A 24,206-nucleotide genomic window follows, 5' to 3' on the forward strand; every position below is an offset into this window, starting at 1 on the left:
AAGTGTCATTGTTTTCCCGCCCCTTAGACTTGTATGTAACAGGAAGTGTCACTGTTTTCCCGCCCCTTAGACTTGTTTGTAACGGGAAGTGTCATTGTTTTCCCATCCCTTAAGACTCCTTAATAGCAGGAATTAGAACAGATATCTAAATTTAAAGGGGACAGTTCTTTTTTACAGAAAGCTATGCAAACTTGTAGGTAGGTGAAAAACAAGTAGATTGTTCACCTGATTGCTAGAAGATATGGAGGAGGAGATGGCCAACACAAGGCTACTTACAGAAATGGCACCACACCTGACAATGTGTTCTATTGCAGATGGAGTTGTAATACCTGACACGACCTGTAGACAGGTGTGGCGATGTTTCTAAAAATAGAGGCCATGTTTTTTAGTCAGGTACAACCAGGGCTATGGAAAAATTAGACATTTGGGCTCACACAGGAGGGTGTAGCGGATGCAGATCGTTGTACCGTGTGGATATAATGGATGAGAGCGTATCTGACACTTGTTAATAACATAATGAGCAGGTCATGTAATTAAACTTGTCTCCGCTATAATTACATGAGGATGTTTCATCCAAGACCTGATTACAGTAAATCACAGCTCAGCAGCATTGCACAGGCAAAATCTACATACGATGTTATATTATATCTTATCCTTCAGTCACATCCAGAGCTGCAATCACAATTCTGCTGTTATCCTGTTAATTCTCAGGCTGCAGAAACTTACATTCATGTGCTGCCTGATAGTGAACTGTGAGTGCTGCAATATGGGAAATGTAGTCTGTATTCCTGGCACTGTTTACGGATCATGTGTAGAAAACAAGATGCATTGTGAATGCAGCTCTGGATGTGACTGGAGCATAAGATGTGATCAGGCAGGGGAGATGGTGGAGCGCTGAGGTCCTCTAGTGGTGACATAGTAAACTACAGAGTTCTGGCATCTTCTGCCTAAAAGCTACAAATACAGAAATATATATAAAAAAATGATAAAATACAGGACAGAAACATTATAAAGAACCGGCATCCATCTCGGTCTGGATGGCACAGTGGGCATAACCTGGAGGTTTGCCGAGGCGGATTAAACGCAGGAGGTAATCGGAGTGAAGGGCAGAGTCTGTCAAGTCGATAAACCGCTTGTAATTCAGCTGTAACTCCTGCAAAAAAAAAGGAGGTGAACGAGTTACAGTCTGTACTATACTTCAGAGCAGTATTCACAATTCTGCAGAACTGGAATCTCACATCATTCCCTGCTCATTCAGTTTCTTCTCTGTTGTGCAGGAATGCAATGTAGGAAAACCTAACAGCACTCCCCAATGCTAAGGATGGGTCTGTCAACAACCACACTGACAGTTTCCACTAACAAAACAGCAGAATTGTGATTGCAGCTCTGAAGTGTAATACAAGATCTAACTGTAATTCTCATGTCAGGTTCAGAAGTCACTTATTGGCGATCAGATCTGTGACTTGTTGGGTGGAGGCGGAGCTGATGCTGTAAGCCTTATGTATATATGTAAATAATACCTTAAATTGACAAGCGTACTCCTCCTTGTCCCGGACGACGCATTTCAGCTGCTGCTGTATGGAGCAAATCCTGCCGGGAATGTAACACGCTCTCAGTATACGGTAAAGAGACTCCATAAGTGTCCATATATATCCAGTCCCATACAGCCCTGGTCAACTCAATCTAATCTACATTTGGATTCAAACCGCGTGCCGCACCCCAATAGGGGTGATGTGGGGCCCACTGTATGGAACTGGCCATGCAATCTCAGCCACGACACTCAGGTTGAGGCTGTGGGTCTGGAGGACTTACTTATCCTGAAAAGACTTCAGCTCCTCCTCATGTCGCCTCTTCAGTGATTCTCTCTGCAGTTCGGACCGTTTCCACTCCTCCGTGATCGCTTCCGAAACAGCTTCCTTCATTCGCTCCTTGCAATACAACTGAGAACAACAAGGGAGGAGGATGATGGGTACAGTAGTCCCCAGAGCCGTCATTATATATAGAATTACACGACTTCATAGGATCTATAGCTGATATAATGCATTCATTGGTACAGCAGGGGCGTGTACATGGAGGTGGAGTCATAATGAAGTCCCACCCCCGAGCTTCCCCTTTCACTGAATTAAGCCAATTCTCAGGGTCAACAAGTAAAAAATGGGGATGTCACAATTTATCCTGATTCCTGTGTGTATTACATGGCTGGGAGCAGTGCGGCACCCTGGGTCCTTCAGAGTCCGCACGGAGAGCGGGATAATTTTCTACCAATGTAGCCATCCTTCATCAGTGACATTAGTGGTCATGCTGCACTCATCACTTATGTCTCGGCTGGTCTCTTATAAAGTGGCTGGTCTCTTATGAAGAATGGCTCTTCAAAGAATTTTTTGTCACCCTCTACAGCTCCGAGCTGCAATGCCACATACAACCTGTAGACTAGTGTGGTGCTATTTTAGGGGGAAAAAAAGCCTAATTTTTTTCAGAACAATCCCTGCAGTCCCCACAATGTAAACCCCACAATGTTACCTCCGCTGCTTCTTTCACTGCCCGTATCTCCCTTTGCCATTCAGTCTCTGCCCGTTTCTGCTCCTCTTGACGCACTTCTTCCACAGCCATCGTAGACTCAGACTTCCAGCTCCGCCGCAGTTCCTCCATTTCATCCTCCAGCTCTTTCCGGATCCTTTGACGTAGCACCTTTATTCTTTCCTCATCCAGACGTTTGCGGTTTGAGGCCATCTCACCCAATCGTTTCTGAAAAGACTGGGGCACATAGCAAGCATAGAGCAAGCACAGAGCAAGCATAGAGCGGGCACAGAGCGAGCATAGAGCGGGCACAGAGCGAGCACAGAGCAAGCATAGAGCGGGCACAGAGCGAGCATAGAGCGGGCACAGAGCAAGCACAGAGCGGGCACAGAGCAAGCACAGAGCGAGCATAGAGCGGGCACAGAGCGAGCATAGAGCGGGCACAGAGCAAGCATAGAGCGGGCACAGAGCAAGCATAGAGCGGGCACAGAGCAAGCACAGAGCGGGCACAGAGCAAGAATAGATCGGGCACAGAGCAAGCATAGATCGGGCACAGAGCAAATATAGAGCAAGCATAGAGCGGGCACAGAGCAAGCACAGAGCGGGCACAGAGCGAGCATAGAGCGGGCACAGAGCAAACAGAGCAAGCACAGAGTGGTCACAGAGCAATCACAGAGCAAGCATAGAGCGGGCACAGAGCGGGCACAGAGCAAGCAAAGAGCGGGCACAGAGCAAGCATAGAGCAATCACAGAGCAAGCATAGAGCAATCACAGAGCGAGCATAGAGCGGGCACAGAGCGAGCACAGAGCAAGCATAGAGCGGGCACAGAGCAATCACAGAGCAAGCATAGAGCGGGCACAGAGCGAGCAGAGCGGGCACAGAGCAAGCAAAGAGCGGGCACAGAGCAATCACAGAGCAAGCATAGAGCAGGCACAGAGCGAGCAGAGCGGGCATAGAGTGGGCACAGAGCAAGCACAAAGCAGACACAGAGCAAGCATACACCGGGCACAGAGTAAGCATACAGCAGGCACAGAGCAAGCATAGAGCAAGCATACAGCGGGCACAGAGTAAGCATAGAGCGGGCACAGGGCAAGCATAGAGTGGGCACAGAGCGAGCACAGAGCAAGCATAGAGCGGGCACAGGGCAAGCAGAGCAAGCAAGCATAGAGTGGGCACAGAGCGGCAGAGCAAGCATAGAGCGGGCACAGAGCAAGCATAGAGCGGGTACAAAAGGGGCAGAATTGAATTTCTTTACGATATTTTAGACATTTTTCTGTATTGTTTCCATATAAAGGATAAAGGTGACTTTGGTCTCTTGACAAGTAACCTTCCCTTTGTGGAGCTGGCAGTGGGCGCCGTGCCAGGTGGGCCGCTGATGCCATGGTACCTGGTGGGTCCTACCTCGTTTTGGCCTCTTATCGCCTCTTCCTTTTCCAGCTCTACCTTGGTGATGGTGGCGTGTAACTTCACGCAAGTCTCACAGGGTGCATGGGGCACAAATCTGGTTTCTGGACAAAAAGAAAAATGTTTATTAACTTTAAAAAAAAAAAAAAAGTGAATACAAAACCTTCTGATGACGGTATCTGCAGAATTCCCTCACTAAGCTGAAGCAATGGGCAGCAGTGCACCCAAAAAGAACACCCCCAAAGAGCCATCCTGCTGCCTCCTTCAGGACACAGCGCCATGACTGATTATACGCTGTGTCTGGTACTGAAGTGAATGCAGCTCAGCTGCAATACCAAATACAACCTGTAGACAGGCGGGGCGCTGCTTGTTTGTGCCCTCTAGATTCTAGAATATAAGGTGTTGTCATGCAGCTGTCAGGATCCTGGGAAAGCTGGGTGAGATAGTGTCTGCCTCCGGTAACCATGGGCAAACAATGTGTCCAGGGATCTGGGCTCCTCATTTACAGTGTGAATGAGCGGCTCCAGAAAACATGTTTTCACCTTTATTATTTGCTCAGTCAGGATCTCAGCAGCACAGAGTATAGAATCATAGAATCATAGAATCGTAGAGTTGGAAGGGACCTCCTGGGCCATCTGGTCCAACCCCCTGCTCAAAGCAGGATTCGCTAAATCATCCCAGTCAGATGTCTGTCCAGCCTCTGTTTGAAGACTTCCATTGAAGGAGAACTCACCACTTCTCGTGGCAGCCTGTTCCACTCATTGATCACTCTAACTGTCAAAAAGTTTTTTCTTTTCTATAGAGTATTTCAGGAGAGGAGCGTGCTGATCTAGTGGAGGGAGCAGGCTCTCAGCAGCACAGAGTATTTCAGGAGAGGAGCGTGCTGATCTAGTGGAGGGAGCAGGCTCTCAGCAGCACAGAGTATTTCAGGAGAGGAGCGTGCTGATCTAGTGGAGCAGGCTCTCAGCAGCACAGAGTATTTCAGGAGAGGAGCGTGCTGATCTAGTGGAGGGAGCAGGCTGTCAGCAGCACAGAGTATATCAGGAGAGGAGCATGCTGATCTAGTGGAGGGAGCAGGCTGTCAGCAGCACAGAGTATTTCAGGATGAGTGTGCTGATCTAGTGGAGGGAGCAGGCTCTCACAGCACTGAGTATTTCAGGAGAGGAGCGTGCTGATCTAGTGGAGGGAGCAGGCTCTCAGCAGCACAGAGTATTTCAGGAGAGGAGCGTGCTGATCTAGTGGAGGGAGCAGGCTCTCAGCAGCACAGAGTATTTCAGGAGAGGAGCGTGCTGATCTAGTGGAGGGAGCAGGCTCTCAGCAGCACAGAGTATTTCAGGAGAGGAGAGTGCTGATCTAGTGGAGGGAGCAGGATCTCAGCAGCACAGAGTATTTCAGGAGAGGAGCGTGCTGATCTAGTGGAGCAGGCTCTCAGCAGCACAGAGTATTTCAGGAGAGGAGCGTGCTGATCTAGTGGAGGGAGCAGGCTCTCAGCAGCACAGAGTATTTCAGGAGAGGAGCGTGCTGATCTAGTGGAGGGAGCAGGCTCTCAGCAGCACAGAGTATTTCAGGATGAGTGTGCTGATCTAGTGGAGGGAGCAGGCTCTCGCAGCACTGAGTATTTCAGGAGAGGAGCGTGCTGCTCTAGTGGAGGGAGCAGGACCTCAGCAGCACAGAGTATATCAGGAGAGGAGCATGCTGATCTAGTGGAGGGAGCAGGCTGTCAGCAGCACAGAGTATTTGAGGAGAGGAGCATGCTGATCTAGTGGAGGAAGCAGGCTCTCAGCAGCACAGAGTATTTCAGGATGAGTGTGCTGATCTAGTGGAGGGAGCAGGCTCTCAGCAGCACAGAGTATTTCAGGAGAGGAGCGTGCTGATCTAGTGGAGGGAGCAGACTCTCAGCAGCACAGAGTATATCAGGAGAGGAGCGTGCTGATCTAGTGGAGGGAGCAGGCTCTCAGCAGCACAGAGTATTTCAGGAGAGGAGTGTGCTGATCTAGTGGAGGGAGCAGGCTCTCAGCAGCACAGAGTATTTCAGGAGAGGAGCGTGCTGATCTAGTGGAGGGAGCAGGCTCTCAGCAGCACAGAGTATTTCAGGATGAGTGTGCTGATCTAGTGGAGGGAGCAGGCTCTCAGCAGCACAGAGTATTTCAGGAGAGGAGCGTGCTGATCTAGTGGAGGGAGCAGACTCTCAGCAGCACAGAGTATATCAGGAGAGGAGCGTGCTGATCTAGTGGAGGGAGCAGGCTCTCAGCAGCACAGAGTATTTCAGGAGAGGAGCGTGCTGATCTAGTGGAGGGAGCAGGCTCTCAGCAGCACAGAGTATTTCAGGAGAGGAACGTGCTGATCTAGTGGAGGGAGCAGGCTCTCAGCAGCACAGAGTATATCAGGAGAGGAGCGTGCTGATCTAGTGGAGGGAGCAGGCTCTCAGCAGCAGAGTATATCAGGAGAGGAGTGTGCTGATCTAGTGGAGGGAACAGGCTCTCAGCAGCACAGAGTATTTCAGGATCATACATCTCACGTGGTTGGAGTTCACACTGCGCTCGATTCGTCCATTCACTGATTTTCTGCTCCTCTCTCATCAGTAATGATTTCCTAATATTTTGGTTCCTCGGATGGATTTTTTCTTTTTTCACATGTTTTGATCAAGTAGCCGAAAAACCCAGCACGATGGCCTAACGAGGGCAGCCGTCACCATGGCAACCAGCCCCTCGGCAATCATCTCCCGCGTATCACCGGGATTGCTAAATAAGAGGAAAATATTCTATTTTTCTTCCCATCGCTCTCGTCTGCTGATTGGGGGGTCAGTCCCCACCCGTTTATATTGTGAGGGGGGTTTTATATATTAGGTGGATTATCGGCCACCGATCCCCCGTTAAGATTAGGCCACGTCGCCTCTATGGATCTACACACGCGCAAATCAATCCTATAGACGATCCTGGTGGATGTAGAAGTGGAGCTATGGGGCACGGTATCCATCGGCTCTCTATGGAGACGTGAGGCTACAGGCAAAGCATCCAGGGAAAAAAATACAAATAGGGCTACTCCTGGAGCCGGAGAGCACTGTAAGCAGCGCCACCTGGAGGCTCACATGACCTGAAGCGTGGCCTCACCCATAATGGATTGAGGCTATCCCAGCACACAATCTAGCACAGGTAACCGAGACAAAGCCAGTATAAAAGCCAAGACAGGGAATGCAACAGACATTGCGCAGTGAATATGGATAGTGAGAGGATGTCACAGCTTAGAGTTGGGGAGAGAAACCATAAAAAAACTGACTAAACATCACACATAGTGTGTGACAGCACAGTAGTGAAGAACGGTTACTCATAGTCATACTGTGCATGCACATTACTGAGGCTGTGTTCGCATTAAAGAGCATGAAAGTGCAAACGCTTTTTCAGAGCAATTGAATGCTTTGTTGTACTTGAGATTTATGGGTAATAGAACTGTGTGCAAAAATTTGATAAAGCTGCCAAATTCAAGTCAGAACATTCGACATCAGTAGATATTGCAGTGCCAGGATGAAGACGTCATCTCTGGATACTGTGGTGTGAAAACCAACAGAAAGAGGAAAAAATTCTCCAATACTCAGGAAAACACCAAAAACAGGCAGAGATGCTTACCTGTATGAACAGGCCTCAATACATCTGCACTAAACAGGGTGCAGCGGACCCAAGTAAAATGGCAGCTGCAAAGGTGCAAAATGCCAAATGAGACAGCCAGCCTACAATCAGGGATTGGCCGTGGGTCGCCCTCCGAGGGCGGAGGGGTACTCGGTACCAGGCCGGGATCAGGGGAATGTGTCACAGTAGCGGTGACCCGGTCGGTGGCCCTGGGCGCCCAAGTCAATGGCGAGATGTTTATGTAGTTAATGAAATGGAATCGTTCGTGACGCCACCTGTGGTGTTTGACAAGCAAGATGTTAAGCCAACGCTGCGTGCAGATCCTCTGGGGCTGATGGTGTGTTGCAGCATATATGGTATAGCTCCCCACAGGTGAAGCTGTAACCCCAGGGCAGTGTATGGGCGCAGGCGGTGTGAGGAGTGCTGGTACCCAGATGTAGCGGTGCTGTCGGTGTTGGCGCACAAATGAATGGAAGACACCAGGGCTTGCAGTTCCAAAGCTTTACTCACAGTTCGTGGTACACACTGGTGCCTGCCTCCATGCCGTGTCCTCCGGGGTAGAGACTCAATCAACCTCCTGGGCAAGTCAGGATTCTCCTCTCCAACACCCCGCCAACATGTACCTCTCCTGAACGACTCCTCGATTACGCCTTTTAGTGTGAAGAGCTCCAGTACCGTGGTACTCTGAAGTTCCTCCTGTCAGATGTTCCTAACAACTCTACTCGTATGGCAGACAACTGTAGCCTCTCTCGGGGACTCCCTTCTCCGGAGTCCTGGCTCTCAATTCAGTTGCTGTTGTGCCCCAAATCTTGGATGGGAGTAGTGCATTTACAGCCAACTACTCCACCGGTGTCTGCTGCAGAACCATAAGTGTCCATACAACCTCAGGGAGCGGGCCCTGGCCTTGCGCTGAGAACCTATAGGCAGGGTTCCTCTTCCAACCCACAACTCCTCTCTGTTCTCCTACTTCTTCGTTCCGCGCTGATCCATAAGAGAGAGAAGGAAGCTTAGGTTGCAGTTCTACGTCTTTCTCCTTACTTTCCTTTCCCGTGCCAGCTGGCTCAGATCACTGAGGCAGCTGCAGCACTCCTTCCTCTATCCCTTCTTCCAGGGATCCCCACTCCTCTTGGAGTGTCCTACTACTCCGCCGACCTTCTGTCAGACTCAACCCCCAATTCTAAACCTTCCCACTCTTTTATATGGATCTCAACTCCACCCACCTCCCAGCACATCTCGTGTTACGAAGCAAGGACCCACAAAAGGTGCTCTGCTACCCTCTAAGCATGAGCCGCAATGTAATCAGTGCTGAACTATCCTGTGTGTGGGGTGCAGGTGTTGGAGCGTGGAAAGGAGTTCCCAACTTACCTAGGTGGTGGGGCACTACACCTTAGGAGAAGGTGCAGTACCTCTGTGGCGACTGAACCTCAGGGGTGCCACAGCCGTGTGGTACACCAGTGCAGAAAAAATAATCTGTATGTGGCCGTGTTCACACAGGGAATGCAGAGCATCAGGTTCACAGCCTCTTAATAACACCATACAGGGGCATGCCCAGTGCCAACTATAATGCATCCCGTGTGAACAGAGGCCACAGTTTACAGAACCATTTGGGTCCAACTGCACCCTGAAAGAAATATAAAGTGCATAAAAACATATAAATATATGTAAGGTTTTGGTTGAAATTCTGGCCATAATACTTAAGCTGGCAAACCGCGTCAAGGTTCCTTACTCTTGCCAGTCCAATTCCTGTTTAGTGCAGATGTATTGAGGCCTGTTCATACAGGTAAGCATCTCTGCCTGTTTTTCGTGTTTTCCTGGACATTGTGGTGCCAGGCTGGAGAGGTCATCACTGGATACTGTGGTGCCAGGATGGAGAGGTCATCCCAGGATAATGTGGTGCCAGGATGGAGAGGTTATCCCTGGATACTGTGGTGCCAGGATGGAGAGGCCATCCCTGGATACTGTGGTGCCAGGATGGAGAGGCCATCCCTGGATATTGTGGTGCCCAGTTGGAAATATCCCTGGATTTTGTGGTGCCAGGCTGGAGATGTAATTCCTAGATATTGTGGTGCCAAGATAGAGGTCATCCCTGGATAGTGTGGTGCCAGGCTGGAGACATCATCCCTGGATATTGTGGTGCCAGGATGGAGAGGTCATCCCTGGATATTGTGGTGCCAGGATGGAGAGGTCATCTCTGGATATTGTGGTGCCAGGATGGAGAGGTCATCCCTGGATATTGTGGTGCCAGGATGGAGAGGTCATCCCTGGATATTGTGGTGCCAGGATGGAGAGGTCATCCCTGGATATTGTGGTGCCAGGATGGAGAGGTCATCTCTGGATATTGTGGTGCCAGGATGGAGAGGTCATTCCTGGATATTGTGGTGCCAGGATGGAGAGGTCATCCCTGGATACTGTGGTGCCAGGATGGAGAGGTCAACCCTGGATATTGTGGTGCCAGGCTGGAGAGGTCATCCATGGATATTCTGGTGCCAGGCTGGAGACGTCATCCCTGGATATTATGGTGCAAGGATGAAGAGGTCATCCCTGGATATTGTGGTGCCAGGATGGAGAGGTCATCCCTGGATATTGTGGTGCCAGGATGGAGAGGTCATCCCTGGATATTGTGGTGCCAGGCTGAAGACATCATCCCTGGATATTGTGGTGCCAGGATGGAGAGGTCATCCCTGGATATTGTGGTGCCAGGATGGAGAGGTCATCCCTGGATACTGTGGTGCCAGGATGGAGAGGTCATCCCTGGATATTGTGGTGCCAGGATGGAGAGGTCATCCCTGGATATTGTGGTGCCAGGATGGAGAGGTCATCCTTGGATATTGTGGTGCCAGGCTGGAGAGGTCATCCCTGGATATTGTGGTGCCTGGCTGGAGACATCATCCCTGGATATTGTGGTGCCAGGCTGGAGAGGTCTTTCCTGGATATTGTGGTGCCAGGATGGAGAGGTCATCCCTGGATATTCTGGTGCCAGGATGGAGAGGTCATCCTTGGATATTGTGGTGCCAAGCTGGAGAGGTCATCCCTGGATATTGTGGTGCCAGGCTGGAGACATCATCCCTGGATATTGTGGTGCCAGGCTGGAGACATCATCCCTGGATATTGTGGTGCCAGGATGGAGAGGTCATCCCTGGATATTGTGGTACCAGGATGGAGAGGTCATCCCTGGATATTGTGGTGCCAGGATGGAGAGGTCATCCCTGGATATTGTGGTGCCAGGATGGAGAGGTCATCCCTGGATATTGTGGTGCCAGGATGGAGAGGTCATCCTTGGATATTGTGGTGCCAGGCTGGAGAGGTCATCCCTGGTTATTGTGGTGGCAGGCTGGAGAGGTCAACCCTGGATATTGTGGTGCCAGGCTGGAGAGGTCATCCATGGATATTGTGGTGCCAGGCTGGAGACATCATCCCTGGATATTCTGGTGCCAGGATGGAGACATCCCTGGATATTATGGTGCCAGGCTGGAGACATCATCCCTGAATATTATGGTGCCAGGATGAAGAGGTTATCCCTGGATACTGTGGTGCCAGGATGGAGAGGTCATCCCTGGATATTGTGGTGCCAGGATGGAGAGGTCATCCCTGGATATTGTGGTGCCAGGCTGGAGACATCATCCCTGGATATTGTGGTGCCAGGATGGAGAGGTCATCCCTGGATATTGCGGTGCCAGGATGGAGAGGTCATCCCTGGATATTGTGGTGCCAGGATGGAGAGGTCATCCCTGGATATTGTGGTGCCAGGATGGAGAGGTCATCCTTGGATATTGTGGTGCCTGGCTGGAGACATCATCCCTGGATATTGTGGTGCCAGGCTGGAGAGGTCTTTCCTGGATATTGTGGTGCCAGGATGGAGAGGTCATCCCTGGATATTCTGGTGCCAGGATGGAGAGGTCATCCTTGGATATTGTTGTGCCAAGCTGGAGAGGTCTTCCCTGGATATTGTGGTGCCAGGCTGGAGACATCATCCCTAGATAATGTGGTGCCAGGATGGAGAGGTCATCCCTGGATATTGTGGTGCCAGGCTGGAGACATCATCCCTGGATATTGTGGTGCCAGGATGGAGAGGTCATCCCTGGATATTGTGGTGCCAGGATGGAGAGGTTATCCCTGGATATTGTTGTGCCAGGCTGGAGACATCATCCCTGGATATTGTGCCAGGATGGAGAGGTCATCCCTGGATATTGTGGTGCCAGGCTGGAGAGGTCATCCCTGGATATTGTGGTGCCAGGATGGAGAGGTCATCCCTGGATATTGTGGTGCCAGGCTGGAGACATCATCCCTGGATATTATGGTGCAAGGATGAAGAGGTTATCCCTGGATACTGTGGGGCCAGGATGGAGAGGTCATCCCTGGATATTGTGGTGCCAGGATGGAGAGGTCATCTCTGGATACTGTGGTGCCAGGATGGAGAGGCCATCCCTGGATATTGTGGTGCCCAGTTGGAAATATCCCTGGATTTTGTGGTGCCAGGATGGAGAGGTCATCCTTGGATATTGTGGTGCCAGGATGGAGAGGTCATCCCTGGATATTGTGGTGCCAGGATGGAGAGGTCATCCTTGGATATTGTGGTGCCAGGCTGGAGAGGTCATCCCTGGATATTGTGGTGCCTGGCTGGAGACATCATCCCTGGATATTGTGGTGCCAGGCTGGAGAGGTCTTTCCTGGATATTGTGGTGCCAGGCTGGAGAGGTCATCCCTGGATACTCTGGTGCCAGGATGGAGAGGTCATCCTTGGATATTGTGGTGCCAAGCTGGAGAGGTCTTCCCTGGATATTGTGGTGCCAGGCTGGAGACATCATCCCTGGATATTGTGGTGCCAGGCTGGAGACATCATCCCTGGATATTGTGGTGCCAGGATGGAGAGGTCATCCCTGGATATTGTGGTGCCAGGATGGAGAGGTTATCCCTGGATATTGTGGTGCCAGGATGGAGAGGTTATCCCTGGATATTGTTGTGCCAGGATGGAGAGGTTATCCCTGGATATTGTGGTGCCAGGATGGAGAGGTCATCCCTGGATATTGTGGTGCCAGGATGGAGAGGTCATCCCTGGATATTGTGGTGCCAGGATGGAGAGGTCATCCTTGGATATTGTGGTGCCAGGCTGGAGAGGTCATCCCTGGATATTGTGGTGCCAGGATGGAGAGGTCATCCTTGGATATTGTGGTGCCAGGCTGGAGAGGTCATCCCTGGATATTGTGGTGCCAGGCTGGAGACATCATCCCTGGATATTGTCGTGCCAGGATGGAGAGGTCATCCCTGGATATTGTGGTGCCAGGCTGGAGAGGTCAACCCTGGATATTGTGGTGCCAGGCTGGATAGGTCATCCATGGATATTCTGGTGCCAGGCTGGAGACATCATCCCTGGATATTGTGGTGCCAGGATGGAGAGGTTATCCCTGGATACTGTGGTGCCAGGCTGGAGAGGTCATCCCTGGATATTGTGGTACCAGGCTGGAGACATCATCCCTGGATATTGTGCCAGGATAGCGAGGTCATCCCTGGATATTGTGGTGCCAGGCTGGTAAGGTCAACCCTGGATATTGTGGTGCCAGGCTGGAGAGGTCAACCCAGGATATTGTGGTGCCAGGCTGGATAGGTCATCCATGGATATTCTGGTGCCAGGCTGGAGACATCATCCCTGGATATTGTGGTGCCAGGATGGAGAGGTCATCCCTGGATATTGTGGTGCCAGGATGGAGAGGTCATCCCTGGATATTGTGGTGCCAGGCTGGAGACATCATCCCTGGATATTGTGGTGCCAGGATGGAGAGGTCATCCCTGGATATTGTGGTGCCAGGATGGAGAGGTCATCCCTGGATATTGTGGTGCCAGGATGGAGAGGTCATCCCTGGATATTGTGGTGCCAGGATGGAGAGGTCATCCCTGGATATTGTGGTGCCAGGATGGAGAGGTCATCCCTGGATATTGTGGTGCCAGGATGGAGAGGTCATCCTTGGATATTGTGGTGCCAGGCTGGAGAGGTCATCCCTGGATATTGTGGTGCCAGGATGGAGAGGTCATCCTTGGATATTGTGGTGCCAGGCTGGAGAGGTCTTTCCTGGATATTGTGGTGCCAGGATGGAGAGGTCATCCCTGGATATTCTGGTGCCAGGATGGAGAGGTCATCCCTGGATATTGTGGTGCCAGGCTGGAGACATCATCCCTGGATATTGTGGTGCCAGGATGTAGAGGTCTTTCCTGGATATTGTGGTGCCAGGCTGGAGACATCATCCCTGGATATTGTGGTGCCAGGATGGAGAGGTCTTTCCTGGATATTGTGGTGCCACCAGGCTGGTCATCATTGGATCAATAACTTGTTGAAATTTCTTCCACCATAAACGTCTCCTCCATGAGCGATAGCACCAAACATGACGGTCTTATAATGGATTTATTTTTGCCCATAGGATAATGCTTTTCATCTTTACACCCTTCTGATGTTTTAAGAGAATGTCCCAATCCTTGGACATAACCTGAGCTCTGCCTTTTTGGAAACCTTTTATTGTATGTGGGTGCCACTAGCTGGACTCCATCCCCCATGTGACCTTCTGGTAGGAATATCCCTTTAAGCGCGGTAACACTTAGAAGAAGCCTGTTCCTTGTAGAAACTGCTGATTTCCATCTGAACAGGACAGATGTGGTGTTGCACGCGCCGTCTCCCCAGTCACGGGAGGATGTGAGCCCGCGCCTGTAAATGGGACTAATCAGCAGGACTCATTATTTTTAGCTGCGCAATTCTCGGTGTCAGCGCCTCGTCGACTCCGATGAAACCTGCAGAATACATTAAAATGTCTCCCCAGCTGCTGATTTGATGATGGGTAAGACACAGCGACTCGTTATAGAAGCCACGGATTCACGGAAAGAGAGAAAATAACATCCGCGGTCCATCATGGAGGGGTCGTCATGCGGCCAGTGGCTCTATAGCCAAAGTCCTGTGTGTGGCCTGTAAGAAGTCCTGAAAACCCCTTCACTCCAAGGTGGAGAGGCATATTACTGAGCCCACCACCATGAACCCCACCCAAAGATATTGTAGGTTATATTCAGCCACCTTTGTGTTCTCTCTGGGTAATAAAGACCAATAGTAGTAAGTTACCCAGCGTTCTAAAGACGCTGCCTTCATAATCCCTCAGTAGGAGTCCAAGGGGTAACGTTAATCCTTGCGGAGAGTGCCAAATCGGCTTAAGGAGACACTTCCAGTGAAGCATGGTCATCGGTGCCATACTAGTCGGGGCCAGGGTTTCATCAACTCTCAACCTTGTGGGGTTTACTTGAGTCGTGGGGTGAAGAGTAAATCACGAAAAGTGAGAAAGGGGATACCATGGACAGACATTCGTCTAGGAATGTATCAGTGGAGGATGTGAAGAATCGTTCATATGAAAGGATCAAAGGAAGATGGGAGGAAAAGTTCTACTAAAAGTATGAAGAGAAAAATGTGAAAAGCAACAGAGGATGATGTGAAGAATCATGCAGATGAAAGGACTGGTGGATGATGTGAAGAATCGGTCTGATACAAGGGATCGGAGGAGGACGTGAAGAATCATTCCAATGAAAGGGATCAGAAGAGAGTCAAATGGGGATGTTAAGAATAACAAAAGGATAAGAGGAGGATGTGGAAAAACTTTTCTGATGAAAGAACAGGATGTGAAGAATTATATGGAAGAGAGGACTGGTTGATGATATAAAGAATCGTTTTGATTAAAAGGGATCAGGGGAGGATATGAATAATCAGACAAAAGAAACAAATGTGGAAGTGATGACACTTTTTACTAAAAGAATAAGAGAAGGATGTAAAAAGTTGTTCTGATGAAAGCATCAGAGAGGGATGTGAAAATCATACAGCTGAAAGGATCGGTGGAGGATGTGAAGAATCGGTTTGATGAAAGGGAACAGAGGAAGAATCATTCTGATGACAGGGATCAGAGAATGGGGTTTCAACATTTATTCAAATAAAAAAAAGTAAATGGGGATGTGAAAAATCGTTCTAATAAATAGGTAAGAGGAGGATGTGAAAAAATGTTCTGATGAAAGGATAAGAATAGGATGTTAAGAATGATACAGATGAAAGGAATGGTGGGGGATATGAAGATTCAGTCTGACTGAAAGATCAGAGGAGGGTGCTAAAAATCATTCTGATGAAAGGGGTCAGAGTAGATTTTAGACAATCATTCTAAGAAGATAAAAAGTGAATGAGAAGATCCATTGACTAAAGGATCAAAGAAAGATGTGAAGAATTGTTCTGAGAAAAGGGACCAGAGGAGGATATGGAAAGTCATTCTGATTAAACAGTCCGAGGAGTATGTGAATAATAGTAATAAATAATTGTTGTGATGAAAAGAGTAGGAAGGGAAAAACTGGGCTGATCTAAAGGTCAGAGGAGTAAAACATGCTAATGAAAGGGGTGAGGAAGATGTAAAGAATCATTGTAAAAAAAAGATCAGATGAGGACGGGAAGAATATGAAAGAATCAGAAGACGATGAAAAGAATTGTTCCAATGAAAAGATCAGAGAAGCATGCAAAAAACTCTTGTGATAAAAGGATTAGAAGAAGATGTGAAGGATCGTTCTGATGAAAAGGATCAGCGGAGGATGAACAGCGGATTTCTCGCACAGTCAAGAAAACCCCAGACGAATAAAACGCCAATGTTAAACCAACACATCTGAGTGCACAACTTGTCGTTTCTTATCACGAATGACCTGTGCCACAACTGTATAAGGGAAGCATGTCTCACCATGCTGATGGGCGGAAAATCAGTAGAACTAGGTTATCCTGTTAGGCTGGTGGAGCTGGAGTAAACATAGGGGGAGTTCATGAAACAGGACACACAGGATGAAAATATCTATAAGGGATTAGAGGGGGCAGCAAAATTTTGAATGAAAGAAAATACCAACAGCCCACAATTCATTTAAGGAGAAACACTGCCACCTGGTGCTCAATTTCAACTTTACAGTCCAATGGTAGAAATTTACATTTTTATTTCTCTGTTTCAAGAAAATCATCCTGAAAACGAGAATCTGCCGTATTTGTGGTTTAAAGGTCACATCATTTCACACATTTACTGAAAAACATCTATCATCATTTACATGGAAACAGTCATCACATTTCTAAGTAAGAGAATAACACAGTGGAAATGAAAGCAGATTACCCCCATCCCTGTGCTGCGGAGGACGAGGCGCGCGGACTGAGGGGGCAGATGACAAGTGCTGCGGAGCCACATCTGACATGGTATCTGGGAAGGCCGGAGCGCCACTTCTCAGAGACGCCGGATATACAGGAACTGTTTACTAAGGGTTTCCTAGAAACAAGAAGTCTAGAAAGAAAGAGGAAGGAGGAGGCCAAGGAACAGAAGACACAAGAGGATGAGGAGGGGAAGAAGCGGCTCAGTAAACATTTCTACAGCCGGCCCACGCCTGAGGCGGCCAGAAATCCACATAAAACATGAGGACAAAAAGAAGTCATAGAAATGTACAGGAAAGATGAATCACCAGCACCAAACACAGTGCAAGAGAGGAGACCGCAAAATACAAGACATAATAGTATTCCTACATAGGGGCAGTATTATAGTAGTTATATTCTTGTACATAGGGGCAGTATTATAGTAGTTATATTCTTGTACATAGGGGCAGTATTATAGTAGTTATATTCTTGTACATAGGGAGCAGTATTATAGTAGTTATATTCTTGTACATGGGGGCAGTATTATATTAGTTATATTCTTGTACATAGGGGCAGTATTATAGTAGTTATATTCTTGTACATAGGGGGCAGTATTATAGTAGTTATATTCTTGTACATAGGGGCAGTATTATAGTAGTTATATTCTTGTACATAGGGGCAGTATTATAGTAGTTATATTCTTGTACATAGGGAGCAGTATTATAGTAGTTATATTCTTGAACATAGGGGGCAGTATTATAGTAGTTATATTCTTGTACATAGGGGCAGTATTATAGTAGTTATATTCTTGTACATAGGGGCAGTATTATAGTAGTTATATTCTTGTACATAGGGAGCAGTATTATAGTAGTTATATTCTTGAACATAGGGGCAGTATTATAGTAGTTATATTCTTGTACATAGGAGCAGTATTATAGTAGTTATATTCTTGTACATAGGGGCAGTATTATAGTAGTTATATTCTTGTACATAGGGGCAGTATTATAGTAGTTATATTCTTGTACATAGGGAGCAGTATTATAGTAGTTATATTCTTGTACATAGGGGCAGTATTATAGTAGTTATATTCTTGTACATAGGGGGCAGTATTATAGTAGTTATATTCTTGTACATAGGGGGCAGTATTATAGTAGTTATATTCTTGTACATAGGGGGCAGTATTATAGTAGTTATATTCTTGTACATATCACAGAGATATGGCACACAAAATACTTAATAAATAACACGTCCCACATGTTTACTTTACATCAGCACAATTTTGGAACCAAAAATTTTTTTGTTAGGAAGTTATAAGGGTTGAAATTTGACCAGCGAGTTCTCATTTTTACACCATTTTTTTTAAGGGACATCACATTTGAAGTCACTTTGAGGGGTCAATATGACAGAAAACACCCAAAAGTGAAATCATTCTAAAAACTGCACCCCTCAAGGTGCTCAACACCACATTCAAGAAGTTTATTAACCCTTCAGGTGCATCACAGGAATTTTTGGAATGTTTAAAAAAAAAATAAAAATGAACATTTAACTTTTTTTCACAAAAAAATTACTTCAGATCCAATTTTTTTTTAATTTTCCCAAGGGTAACAGGAGAAATTGGACCCCAAAAGTTGTTGTGCAATTTGCCCTGAGTACGATCATACCCCATATGTGGGGGTAAACCACTGTTTGGGCGCATGGCAGAGCTTGGAAGGCAAGGAGCGCCAGATTTTACTGTTATGGTTTGCAGGTACCCTGACCCACTGGGAGAGCCCATGAGGTGACCAAACAGCAGGACCCCCCATAAGTGACCCCATATTACAAACTACATCTCTCAATGAATTCATCATTCTTCTAGGGGTGCAGTGATCATATTGACACCATGGGTGTGTCACAGAATTTTATACCATTGGGCAGTGAGGACAAAATAACTACATTTTTACCACCAAAGTTTTGTTTTAGTCAAAAGATTTCACATTTTCACACAAGAAGTGGGTAAAAATGGCAACAAAATTTGTCCCACAATTTCTACTGAATGTGGCAATACCCCATATGTGGCTGTACAGTGCTACTTAGCCATGCGGAGAGACTCGGGAGGAACGGAGCGCTATTTGCCTATTCAAGTGAATGTAACGCTTCTTCCCTGGCACCCATCCTTGTGGTACTGATGCGGCACACACATCACGATAATATGAATATGCTCATATCCTAAGTACAATTCGAGAACTTTCCACTGCATTTACTGGGACACACACGCTTCCCATCCCCCCATTAGGTTTGTGTAAAGTCCACATGCTGCAGCAGCGATCCCCCTTCTAGTTCCCCCCTGCACAAGTGGCAGCCCTCCTTCTCTACCTGCCTGCATGTAATTCTCTCTCACTCTTTCCCCCCTCCCTTAGGAATGTGTGTGTGATTCCCCTCACCCCTCCCTCCTGCATACAGCTGGGAAACTGAAAGTAAAAAGTAGCACATGGGCTTCAGATCTTTGTTCCTTTAAACTGGTATGATCATGCAGATTAGGCCTAAATGTAGGACAAATACGTTTTTGGCATGTGCATCGGTAGAACCACCCACCAGTGAGTTTTTTAAGTTCCGGCACTAGCAAAATCCGAGAAATGGATTTCTACTTAACCAGGTTATACAGCCACTTCATGGTTAGACTTAAAAGAACGCCAATTTAATACTCAGAAAAATGATGGTTCTGCCGCCACTCTAAGAGCCTCGCAGCTCAAGTTATGATGGTTGAATTCTAGTAACTGTTGGACAAGGGGAGTACATTCCACAGCTCTGCCCACTTTGTGAGGTCATGAACAGTGGGTATAAGATTATGATGCTCAATGAGGACGGTGTCTTTTGCCCGGGGATCCAGCTATGAGAGGCTGTGCCTTGTGACCGGATGAATTGGGACGTTCCCCTCCCCCACCAACCATCTCCACATGGCGTGCTAGTAACTGAAACATGTAAGCTCATGTTTATTTTGTAATTGCCTGTACATACTGTAATTGTCTCATTTGTAACATCTTTTATATACTTTTTGTAAACACTGCCTATTTCTTTTTGGAGTAAAAGCTATAATATTTACTAGTTTTGTTTTCCTTGCTCTAATAACTTATTGCCATGTCCTCTGAACTAAATCAACGCTACTGATTGGGTTGACTCCTGACCCGATATTAATCATAAGAACTAGGAGCTGGTGGCAGCAAAGTGTTCTGGGCTTTTGAGGAGACTCTGGCAGCGACAGACAAGAGATTTATATGTTTATTTCCCGCCTGAGACTGGGAGTAGTTAGATTGCCCTCACTGCAGCGTGCCCAATAGCCAGTACTCCGCAAGGCGGCCCTCCTGGCAACTACTTATCTTAGGTGTAGTTCCCTGACTGACCTGAGGGTATGGGGGTGCCAGAGAGCTGCAAGTTCCAAAACGGAACTGTAAAGTGGGATATAATAAATCCCCAGTTCATGACAACATGCCACACATGTGCCGCAAGTATTACACACATGGACACTGACATCTCCGGTACTGGAAATATCAGGACGTGTGAAAGAGGCCGTATAGCGGGTTTTTATGTTTGGCAGCTGTCATACTGTGAAGGGTTAATACTAAAATCAGAGCTGAAGGTTCGTTTTATCCATTTTTCCTGAAGGTTTCGTTTCTCTGTTTTTGTTGCTTTAAGATAATTACAAAATTTAGGTAAAAGTTCAAACTGTCATGAAACCAGACTGTTCCCATCAGGTGCAAGATAAGGGAGGTGGGGGTGTAGAACTCTGAAGAATATGCCATTATATTACTTTCTATGCTATTTGGATACAGACATATATGCAGTTTCCGGTTTTCTCGCAATATTATTGGCTTATAAAGTGAAATGATGTTATTGGTAGTTGAGAACTTTGCATAATTAAGCAAAAGTTTATAAAAGAAGTGACTAAAATAAAGAGGCTTAGTGATCTGTCTCGACCCTCCCGTACAGAGACCCCCGTCTCCGTGTGGTCATTTGAGTTGCTAGCAACACACTGTGGAATAATTTGGACATCGCTGGCTCAACCGTGAAGGGTTAATTTAGCCCTCCCTAAATAGCTACCCCGACAATACGCTAAAAGACGCTTTTTATTGCAAAAAATAGTTTTTGCATCACCACATATTGAGAGCTATAATTTTTCCATATTTTGGCCCACAGAGTCATGTGAGGTCTTATTTTTTGCGGGCACATGACATTTTTTGATCACTTTTTATTCCGAATTTTTTGAGGCAGAATGAACAAAACAGCAATTCATGAATTTCTTTTGGGGGGGGCGTTTATACCGTTCCGCGTGCGGTAAAAATGATAAAGCGGTTTTATTCTTCAGTCAGTATGATTACAGCTATACCTCATTTGTCATCTTTTTATGTTTTGGCGCTGTTATAAGAAAAACTATTTTATAGAAAAAATTATTTTTGCATAACTTTATTCTGCGAGCTATAACTTTATTTTTTTGCTGATGACGCTGCGTGGCGGCTCGTTTTTTGAGGGACAAGATGACGTTTTCAGCGGTACCATGGTTATTTATATCCGTCTTTTTGATTGCGTATTACGCCACTTTTTGTTCGACCGAATGATTATAAAGCATTGTTTTTTGCCTTGTTATTTTATGGTGTTCACTACAGGGGTTAACAAATAGGACAGTTTTATAGGGTCATTACGGACGCGGCGATACCAAATGTGTACTCTTTTGATTTTTTTTTCATTCAAATTTATTTAGTGATAGAATATTGATTTTTTTTTAAAAAAAATATTTTTACAATTAGTTAAAACATTTTTTTTTCACTTTATTCTGACTTTTACACTTTGTCCCACTATGGGACACATTTTTTGCAGGCTGATCGCTTCTATAGCATGGAGATGAAGCAGGATCCCCATGCTACAGAAGCTGTCAGCGCTGCTCTCTGTGCACTGACCTGAGAGACTTCCTGACATGCAAGGCACATGACAGGAAGTTTCTCAGCTCTGGTAACCAAGATGTCGTCATGACCACATCGGGTTAACATGGCAGCGATTGGGACCCCGCGTCATGCCGTGGGGTCTCCGATCCAAAAACAAAGGAATTGTCAGCCCTCTTCCTGCACTCTGAATGCTGCAATAGTGTTCGATCGCAGTATTCCGGGGGTTAAAATGCCGGGAGTCTGCTGTCAGAATCAGCTGACACCCGGCTGCGATCGGTCGCGCACCACCCTGTGTGCGCAGCCGATGACCAAGGCGTACTATTTCGTCCATGGTCAAATTGGCCCAGGGCACATGGACAGGATAGTACGTCTGATGTCAGAAAGGGGTTAAGAGGTTCCTCTGTCCTCCACTCATTGCCTGTAGTAATGGCAGCTGTTTGACCTTGTTATCAGTATAAAAGACACCTGTCCACAACCTCAAACAGTCTGACTCCAAACTCCACTATGGTGAAGACCAAAGAGCTGTTGAAGGACACCAGAAACAAAATTGTAGCTTGACCAGGCTGGGAAGACTGAATCTGCAATAGGCAAGCAGCTTGGTGTGATGAAATCAACTGCGGAAGCAATAGCAAGAAAATGGAAGACTTACAAGACCACTGATAATCTCCCTCGATCTGGGGCTCCACGCAAGATCTCACCCCGTGGGGTCAAAATGATCACAAGAACGGTGAGCAAAAATCCCAGAACCACACGGGGGAACCTAGTAAATGACCTGCATAGAGCTGCGACCACCATAACAAAGGCTACCATCAGTAACACACTACGCCGCCAGGGACTCAGATCCTGTAGTGCAGGATGTGTCCCCCTACTTAAGCCAGTACATGCCTGGGCCCGTCTGAAGTGTGCTAGAGAGCATTTGGATTATCCAGAAGAGTATTGGGAGAATGTCATATGGTCTGATGAAACCAAAGTAGAACTGTTTGGTAGAAACAAAACTCGTGTTTGGAGGAGACAGAATGCTGAGTTGCATCCAAAGAGCACCATACCTACTGTGAAGCATGGGGGTGACATCATGCTTTGGGGCCGTTTCTCTGCAAAGGGACCAGGATGATCCGTGTACATGAAAGAATGAATGGGGCCATGTATTGTGAGATTTTGAGTGCAAACCTCCTTCCATCAGCAAGGGCATTGAAGATGAAACGTGGATGTTTCTTTCAGCATGATAATGATCCCAAGGCCACCGCCAGGGAAATGATGGAGTGGCTTCGTAAGGAGCATATGAAGGTCCTGGAGTGGCCTAGCCAGTCTGCAGATCTCAACCCCATAGAAAACCTTTGGAGGGATTTAAAAGTCCGTGTTGCCCAGTGACAACCCCAAACATCACTGCTCTAGAGGAGATCTGCATGGAGGAATGGGCCAACATACCACCAGCAGTGTGTGCCAACCTTTTGAAGACTTACAGAAAATGTTTGACCTCTGTCATTGCCAACAAAGGATATATACCGTATATACTCGAGTATAAGTCGATCCGAGTATAAGCCGACCCCCCTAATTTTGCCTCAAAAACCTGGGAAAACTTATTGACTCGAGTATAAGCCTAGGGTGGGAATTGCCGAAGAAACTGGTAAATTTCAAAAATAAAAATAGATAAAAATAAAAGTAATGCTGCACAGTGAATAATGGTGGCCCAAATACCATAATGCTGCACAACATATGCCCCCATAAATGCTGCACAGTTAATAATGGTGGCCCAAATACCATAATGCTGCACAACATATGCCCCCATAAATGCTTCACAGTGAATAATGGTGGCCCAAATACAGGTACCGTAATGCTGCACAACATATGCCCCCATAAATGCTGCACAGTGAGTACCGTAATAGTGGCTCCAATGCATGATAATTTATTGGCCAAGTGATAGGATTACCAGTAATCCTATCATGTTGCTGCTGCCCCTGCTGGAATTAAAAACAAAAAAACAAAAAAAACCCCACTATATACCGTACTGACAGCGTTGCCGGCTCTTCAGTGACTCAGGCAGAGGGCGCGTGCTATCCACGTCATCGCGCCTCCTGTACGTCACTGCCAGAAGACGGAAGGCGGGAGAGAGCAGCGCGCAGCGACTTGTAACGCCGCCGCCGGGACACTGACAGGCTGCAGGGGCCCGCAGACACATACCGGGGACCGCGGAGACAACGGGGACCAGGTAAGTTTGAACCGTGACCCGAATATAACTCGATGGGGGTCTTTTTCAGCCCAAAAAGGGGGCTGAAAAACTCGACTTATATTCGAGTATATACGGTAACAAAATATTGAGAAGTTAATGACCAAATACTTATTTTCCACCATAATTTTCAAATAAAGCTTACCAAATCAGACAAGGTGATTTTCTGGATTTGTTTTCTCATTGTGACTCTCATAGTTGTGGTCTACCTATGATGTCAATTACAGGCCTCTCTCATCTTTATAAGGGGGAGAACTTGCACAATTGGGGGCTGACTAAATACTGTTTTCCCCCCACTGTATATTGCGCAACAGTTTCAGATAAGTTGAGGACAAGTTGCAGTGGTATGTGATTGCAACTAAGTTTA

The 24,206-nt window shown here is 47.1% G+C and overlaps 1 protein-coding gene across 3 annotated transcripts; it reads right to left on the minus strand.

Moving 5' to 3' along the window:
* Positions 1-533: 533 nt before the first annotated feature.
* Positions 534-17,103, minus strand: LOC141050209 (uncharacterized). 3 transcript variants are annotated; one of them, XM_073547062.1, is made up of 6 exons: positions 16,692-17,103; positions 3,920-4,026; positions 2,521-2,745; positions 1,813-1,940; positions 1,521-1,590; positions 534-1,153 (listed from the first exon to the last, which is right to left on the minus strand). In XM_073547062.1, exons 1-6 carry the CDS (start codon positions 16,768-16,770, stop codon positions 1,007-1,009), a joined length of 756 nt encoding a protein of 251 aa, XP_073403163.1. In that variant the 5' UTR covers positions 16,771-17,103; the 3' UTR covers positions 534-1,006. The 3 variants fall into 3 exon arrangements, with proteins under 3 accessions (XP_073403163.1, XP_073403162.1, XP_073403161.1); XM_073547061.1 differs by having other exon boundaries at positions 2,521-2,754; positions 16,692-17,098; XM_073547060.1 differs by lacking the exon at positions 16,692-17,103 and having other exon boundaries at positions 2,521-4,026.
* Between the last annotated feature and the right edge of the window lie 7,103 nt (positions 17,104-24,206).

Source organism: Dendrobates tinctorius, unplaced genomic scaffold, assembly GCF_039654945.1.
Source record: "Dendrobates tinctorius isolate UK_male_01 unplaced genomic scaffold, ASM3965494v1 ptg000151l, whole genome shotgun sequence".
NCBI lineage: Eukaryota > Metazoa > Chordata > Amphibia > Anura > Dendrobatidae > Dendrobates > Dendrobates tinctorius.